Source organism: Centroberyx affinis, unplaced genomic scaffold (genome assembly GCF_046629955.1).
Source record: "Centroberyx affinis isolate AG114_WGS23_722 - 3 ecotype Tasmania unplaced genomic scaffold, CSIRO-AGI_Caff_v1 ptg000174l_1, whole genome shotgun sequence".
Taxonomy (NCBI): domain Eukaryota; kingdom Metazoa; phylum Chordata; class Actinopteri; order Beryciformes; family Berycidae; genus Centroberyx; species Centroberyx affinis.
This window is the reverse complement of record NW_027278871.1, coordinates 106608-114341: the sequence shown is the minus strand read 5'-3', so window position 1 is coordinate 114341 and position 7734 is coordinate 106608. Positions and strand designations below refer to the sequence as shown.

General features: G+C 41.6%; 1 protein-coding gene across 1 annotated transcript; it reads right to left on the bottom strand.

Annotated features, from left to right (window-relative positions):
- Positions 1 to 258: 258 nt before the first annotated feature.
- On the bottom strand, positions 259 to 4838 carry LOC139657344 (uncharacterized). Its single transcript, XM_071535143.1, has 2 exons — positions 3315 to 4838; positions 259 to 2095 (listed from the first exon to the last, which is right to left on the bottom strand). Exons 1-2 carry the CDS (start codon positions 4745 to 4747, stop codon positions 2026 to 2028), a joined length of 1503 nt encoding a protein of 500 aa, XP_071391244.1. The 5' UTR covers positions 4748 to 4838; the 3' UTR covers positions 259 to 2025.
- Positions 4839 to 7734: the final 2896 nt, after the last annotated feature.

The following is a 7734-nucleotide window of genomic DNA, read 5'->3' as shown; positions in this document are numbered from 1 at the left end:
CATGTTTCCTCAAAAATATTATGTGGCTCTGTGTTTATGTGGGCATTTAAAAAAAACAAAAACATTTCTTTGTTTCAGTTGACATTGTCATTGCTGAAGTTGTTCCATCAACTGTTCAACACATTAGAACTAATGTCTCAGAAAATAGAATTGATCTCTTATGCAGTGTTAACATTGTTGTTTGGTGATATTGATATCGCAGCACACAAACAGACAGCAGTCGATCTGATCAATTAGTAGACATTTAATGACGCATCATTGGAGAGAAACAACATGAACAGAGTCAGTGATGCTAGTCTCTGTGTACTGAGAGAGACTTGTGATCTATATAGTGGTCAGTTACCTAATGACAGATAGTATGTCCTTCAAGTGACAAGATACATCAGGCACATAGTGAGACTTAGGTCAACTTGGTCAGTGGTATACAATTTCACAATTCCCCCTAATTAAATATGTTAATTCAATCAGATTTACACAAGTGACCTAGGTGGTTGTAAAGTAGTCTAGCTTGAATGTCAAGGAAGGTGGTAGGTAGGCAGAGTCAGCAGACATTCGCAGAGGTGAATATTTATTTACAGTGCTCTCCATTACACGTGTAACTCAGGCAGAATAACAAAAAAAAACACAAGGAAAATAACTCAGAAAATTAATTCATAATAAATCAAATAAAAAGTACGTGTTTGTGGCAGCATGGCCTCACCTCTCCTCCCGAGGAGCAAAAACCCATCTGACTTTATAGGGTATTCAATTCACACCTAGACTGCTTCAGCCAGTACCATAACAAACGAAGGTCGACCCACACAATAACCTTAATACAAGGAAATCAAATAACATTCTTGACTCATTTACAAGCTCATTTACATTACTAAATGGCTCTATAAAAAGGTAAGTAATCCTACACATTACTTTAGAATGCATCAAACAAACAAAAGAAACATTCCTACAAAAAAAGAAAACCCTTCCACTTGATTTGGCCCAGTGATGTCAGCATGACATCACCAATACCATAAAAATCAGCAAATGCTGAGCGGGCCCCTCCCAAACAGTAGTCCTGCATGGTGGGTCTGAACAAAGGAACAAACAATGGTAAGTATTAACAAAGGAACAAACGATTAAACAATATTCCAACCTGCAACATAATAAAGGTAACTGAAACTAACTTATGGCTGTGTGTTTGCTTTAACCTACTCATGCGCTCACCCACTTTGTCACAGTGGTAAATACATGTATGCGTAAAATAACAATCAATCAATACCATAATCATAAACAGTAATCAGAAGATCATAATGAATATACCCATGACATGCTGTACCATGTGACTAACCTGTGAGTGGGGGACTGATTGTATCAATCTAAAGAAAAACCCTATGCCTACTCGGATGTCAGAGGTCGCAGGACATAAAGTTCCACACCGGCCAAACATCTCCTCCCACCGCTGACAAGGGAAGAGTGAAAGACACAGTGGGTAACTACACTAGCTCTGTATTTAGGACAAAAACCCTCAAGATGTCTGAAAGAGGGAAAAGTCCAAATGAGGCAATACAATCTACAATCAAACACACTCAGCAATCGTCCCCTTACAACACCTGACACCAACTTCAGTACCTTATCTCATCAGTGAAGCCAAACATTTGTATATATATTAGATTAAAGTTCAAACAGCCCGTTAGTCATCTCATCTAGGGCCACAGAACGACTGTCAGTACCAGACAACCACAAGTCAAAGGGGGAGCTGTAGGGTCGACACTGTGTGATGTCAGAAGGTACTTTTCATTTCAGCTGACAGTGCATGAAAACACTCATCAACCAGAGGATTGGCATGGAGCAGAAAATCACCATCACACCGATCTTGGATCTGGATAGTAAAATTAAGTTATTCTGAACTAGAACTAGAACTTCTAAAAAGAAAAAGCAATCCTCCTTATACATAACCATACCATGTGATCATGGTCTTGAGTCACATAAATAAATGAAAATGAAATGAAAATGAAATGAAACATATCCAGACAGGCGTCTAGATGAACATCAGCGAGGTGGAAGATCTCTGTAGTTTTCATTGCACCTCTTCTTCATATTCCCAGGTGGCAACACTCCACTGTAAATGTAACACAAATAGACATTTTTCATTCAGATCAACTGCTAATCATAATTCAAAGCATACAATGTAAGAGCCTTCTCTTAATTGGATATGTACCTTTTTAGTGAATATAAATATTCTATCATTTTTACCTCTTCCTACTTGAACTGAACTACGTCATTAACCCCACCCACCACAAACCTATCCGACAGACTCAGGAGGAAGTGGCTGCACACAACTCCTCCCAATCACATGACAACAAGTCTTTGCTATTTTGGACAGTGCAGATAAGGCAGCAATCACATATTGCCTATGCTGTTAGAGGAAAGAGAAGTCAACATACCGTATTTCCTCTAATATTGGCCCGGGCCTTTATTTACCTCAACTGCAGAGGCTACCAGGCCTTTATTGGAAGCAGGCTTATATTAGAGACATCTGACTTCCGTTTGGGTTCGTTAGGTAGCCGTTTTTTTGTTACTTCAATGCATTATGATAATTATGGTAATCGATGGTGCTCCAGAGACTTCCGCCAGGAGTTTACCGGTATCCACCATTGTTTTTAGCTGCGACCAGCAGCTCTATAGCTCGCTCTGTCGGTCGGTCGGTCGGTTGGTTGGTCCACAAAAATTTCCCCACCCTTTGGCGGCCTATAGCCGCAGAGTACGTGGTCGCAGCTATTGCGAATTCACGCTTGTTTCCTTTGTTTTTTTCCCCCAGCCTGTATTTGGAGCCGGCCTTTATTTGTTTGTGTCGACCACGGCCCCGGCCATTATCGGACACCTGGCTTTTAATTGACTACCGGCCACTATTAGAGGAAATACGGTATGTTCAGTTCATAAACCTGCAGGTGCCGACCAACCAAGAGAGGTTGCCAGAGCGTTATGAGACTGATGAATTCAATCAGCAAAAAAAGTCTTGTCAGCTTAAATAACATTTGTTTTTCATTTTTTACATTTCTGTTTCTGGAACATTCAAAGACCAAAAAGTACACAGACCAATCTCTCATTATCACTCAAATGTATAAGCTACATTTTTACCATCTTACTTTCTCTCTGGCTCTCTCCTTCTCTTTAATGTGCTAGTTGAGTTGCTCTATCTCCCTCTCTTGGATATGTTTTGCTGATTAAGTTGCACTGTCTCCTTCTCTTTAATGTGCTGGTTAAGTTGCAGTAACAGGCATAGCATCAACAGTTGCTTCTTTGACAGTCACAGCAGGCAAAGCAAAAAAAAAGTTTACCTTTGGGAGGGCGGCAATAAACTTCTTACTCTCCTTTTTCTTCCACTTCTCTGCTCATTTTGATTCTTGTAGCCCTCATTTTCAATCCATGCTTTAATGGTGTCAACATGTGCCGTTGTCATGACACCCTTGCCTTGAAGCAGGCTGAACCATTGCTCTACCATCTTTGTAGAATGTTGCTGAAAACTTTTTTCAAAAATGGTAAGCCTGGTTTTACTCATCTGGTTGTCCTGAAAGTTCTTGAAGTTCTTGGTGCCATCCAACCTGAATCTGGCCATTGAACCAAGGATTGTCAGTTTGAACGCGCCTACAACATCATCCTGGCTTATGGCGGTAGCCACGGTCTTTCGGAACGATTTTGATTTTGTACTGAGAAACTCTCTATGTACCTCTTTTGGCACATAAACAATTGGAAGTTCAAGGCCATGATATTTGTGCACATAAGGAATCAGGTTGTTGTCCAGAGGAGATGAGTTTGTTGCCACTTCAAGCATGGCTGTAGCTAATTTGCTATTCTGGTTAAATTTTCTAGCCGCTAATATACTACTCACTGGTGGTTGGTGATCTGCATTGATGAACTGTCCAATTCCTGGATTTTGAATTGCACATTTTTTCCAATCTTTGTAGAGTTCCGTTTTTCCAACCTCTTTCTGAAGCACCGTTTTAGTTTCTTTTATGATCTTTTTTGGTGCAGCTCCTTCTGCCATATACCAGTCCCCTCCTCTGATTGCTTCAGTCCACTCTTTGCACTTGATGAAAGGCTCCCATTGGCCCGGGTGTCTGCGGAGAGTGTCGGACTCCACAGATCGGAGGCGGTCTGCTTCCAGACCGATCTCTTCTTCACTGGCCTCTGGTTTCATGCCTCGCGCCAAAGCGTGAAACAGGCAGCTCTTGCCTTTGCTGGCTCCTTCCACTGGCTTATTGTTGTGCACCTCGTAATGGCCGTCTGGGTATTGGGCACTCTTTGGTGTGTAGATCAGTGTCACAGTTTGACTGGCAGGTTTAGTGACTGGGTTCAGCTCCTGCATTTTGATAAGTTTGCCATGGCTGTCCTCTGTTAGGATTACAACCTTAATGCCAGTGGTTTCTGACAGGACTCTGATATCGAGAATGGTACCCGCTGTTGAGGGGTTCCTGATCTTTTCAGCATGTGACTGCGAGCGTTTACCTGCCTCTCCTGCAAGGTTATGTTTAGAATTCAGCTCTACAGGCATGTATGCAATGTATCTGTTGTTCTGTCCAGCTCTGAGTTTTTCCTCTGTTCTGTTAGTGTTTAAACCAGTTCTTAAATAATGGCCAATGACTCCATTTACTTTGCCTTGGACACGAGAAACAATGTGACTGGAGAACTTCTGATGGAACACTTCTACGAAAGCATTGGCCAATAAAGCACTGATGGTGTTGGCTAAATCCTGCTTGAATTCCTTCAGCATCTCAGTTTCTGAAGCAGACAGCTCATTTACCTTCACTTTCTCTGAAAAACCTTCTTGTTTTTTAAATTTAGTCAGCTCTTCGTGAAGGTTTGAGAAAAACTTGCTGGAGAGGCTGAGCACTGTATGGATGGCGTCTCCTGCCAGTGACCCCAGGTGGACAGCTTGGATGGCTGTCAGAATTACACGTGTTGTTCCTTTGGCCTCTGCTTTAGCTTTGTCAATCACTGTGGACATGGATGTGTTAAGCTTGTTCTGCCAGCTGAGGTCTGCAAAGAATGGCTGTACTGCAGTTTTGCTAAACTCTCTGAAAATGGCCAGCAGTTCACTCTTTCTGTTCTCATCCTGCAGGAGATCAGAAAATTGTTGTTTGTCCTCAAGGTATGACAGTATAATCGAGTCTACTAATGCAGCCAAGGGCTCTTTTTCCATGTTGGATTTCACATTATCATCAATTCCCTTTTTTACTGCATTTTCAATGCTTTTTAGTATTTGTGTCAGTACTGCCTTTTCTGCCTCTCCTAATCCATAAATAATGACTTCCTCTACCATTTTTTTACCAGTGTATTTTACCAGATTATTCCTATTTGTCTTTGCGACAACACTTAAACCATCTTTAGCCTGTCTGGACAGAAACTTTGGCATCGACTTCAGCTCTTTGCCAAATCCCTTAATTGCCATTTTAGAAGCTTTGAAGCCCTTTGCAATCAGCTTTCCAACTCCAAACCCAATGAGAGATACACCAATTGAAATGGCTTTTTCCATAGCCCATGATTCCCAGCTGAATTCTCCTGTCACTATGGACGTTATGCAATCGATGCAGTCTGATATTCCTTCAGTGATGAGCCCCATTCCGACTTGAGCTAATGTACCACACGTAAATACAGTGATCAATGCCCCTCCAATAATCTGTAAAACTCCGAGACCGAAAACTAGCAGAGCTTCCCATGGGAAACGAGGCTTTTCTTCCACAGAAAAGACATATTTCAGACCTCGACTGTAGAGATTGTAGGCTTCCACTTGGAGATCTTCATCAGCACTCGACACCAGGGAGAAAATTGGTGATTTATTGGCCTTTGCATCCCTCCCTCCTTCTTTTATTTCCTCCAGCTTTTGGATGGCCTCACTGATGTTTTTATTGAAGTAACTTAACATGTTGCACTTGGTTGTGAACTGTTTTTCAAGGCTGGTTGGGTTGCTGTTGGCTGAGTAAGGACAGGACATCTTTACAAACTGCAGACAGACCATGGATTCTTCATTGAGGTACTTCAGAGACTCCTGTGCCTTCATTAGATCATCTCTGGCCTTAGTGAAGTAATCTCCCTGCTGTTGCTTTATACTGCAGTATGCATGATTGTAAAAAGCTATGGCTGCCCAACTTTCATCTTGTTTCATGGCTTTTTCAAATAGCTTGCTGCTGACATCACATTGATTTTCACTCAGTGCGATATTCCCAAACTTGATGTAGTGATAAATGCTGGAGCAAGGTGAAGTCTGACTTTCAGATTGACTTTTTGCCAGAGCCAAATCAGCTTTCAGGCTTTTTTGCAATTCATTTGTTTTCAACTGGTCAATTTCTTCTGATTTAGTTTGCAGCCATATTCCCCAGAATTCATTCATGATGGAAACAACAGCTCTTCTTTCAACTTCATCTGTGTTCCTGTGGATGTCTTGAAGAGTTTTGCAGTACTCTGAAAACAGATCCTCCTGCAGTTTCAACTCAGCGATGTCGTTTGTCATATGATTTATCTTTTCTGCTGCAAGTCTTTCCCTTGTGCTCTTAGCTTCCTCCAGAGAAGACACTGTCCTGATGGATTGCTGCAGATGATCGGTGGACACGATTACCTGAGCAGATCCAGGTTTACCTTTGCGTGCGGTTCGGCCAAAAGCCTGGAGTTCAACTCTTGTATTCTCAGAAAGGAAGGAGAGGATCACAAATAATCCTCCATTGTTGTTCACCTCTTTGGCAACCTTTATGTCTGTGCCACGCCCGGCAAGGTTTGTGGCAACAATGACATCACCAGGAAGCAGTTCCTTATCTGTTTTGCTTAAACTGTCTTTGTCACTGCGGCAGTAGAGGATGATTTCACCTGGGATGCTGCTTTTCAGCTCTTCGTACATCTCTTTGGCTTCGTTGATAGTTTCACAGATCACCAGGGCAGCTCTTCCATTTCTGTATGAATTGTGGGAAATTTGAGCCATAACCACACGTTTTATTTCAGATTTCCACTCTTCAGCTGACGTCTTCAGAGTACCTTTGACCTCAAATAACTTCTTCCTGTTGAATGTTGTCATTTTGCAGGCAGAGAGATTTGGATATAGGTCCTGCAAAAACAGAATGTCTGTTTTGCTCCCTAGTGTTCCTGTTGTTCCATATATTTTCCCATGGTACTTTTCAAAAAAGGAGATGTTAGAAACATAGTTTGTCACTGTTGAAATTGTGCTCAGTTTGATTTGGTGTTTAATCTCAACAAACTGCTGCAGACCATCACCCCATTTCTTATTCAGTTCTACAATACCAGTGGATCTGAAGTCCACCGGACAGACACTGTCATTTTCTACAACATATTCCCGTCCTTGCTGCAGTCTCATTGCCAGAAATGCATTCTGGACCCACACTGACACTTTCTTCTCTATCAGATTTCTCAGGAATCCAGGGATGCTGATTTTGTCTTTATTGTTTGTACATGGGGTGTACTGAATCTTCTCTGATATTAATTCTGCAATGAGCTTGATGAGAATTTCTTCTGAAACATAGAGAGGACAACACAAGCCTTCTTCCAAAACAAGGAATGTAAGGTCTGGAATGTCCTGGTTGCTGTATGGGCTGGGTTTTCTAAGACCGAGAAACCCATTGTCGTCTAAAGTGTAAACAGTAAAACCATAGGGGATATAGTCCTCAATTCTTTGGAAAAAATCCACCACAGCATCCTGACTCACAGTTTTCAGTTTTGTAAGCAGTTCATCTTTTTCACTGCTACAGAAATCTT

Coding starts and splice junctions, on each gene's coding strand:
- LOC139657344 (XM_071535143.1), bottom strand. CDS start 4,747: ATGCTGAAGGAATTCAAGCAGGATTTAGCCAACACCATCAGTGCTTTA. Junction 2,096..3,314: donor TTATTGCCGCCCTCCCAAAG/GTAAACTTTTTT, acceptor TTACATTTACAG/TGGAGTGTTGCCACCTGGGA.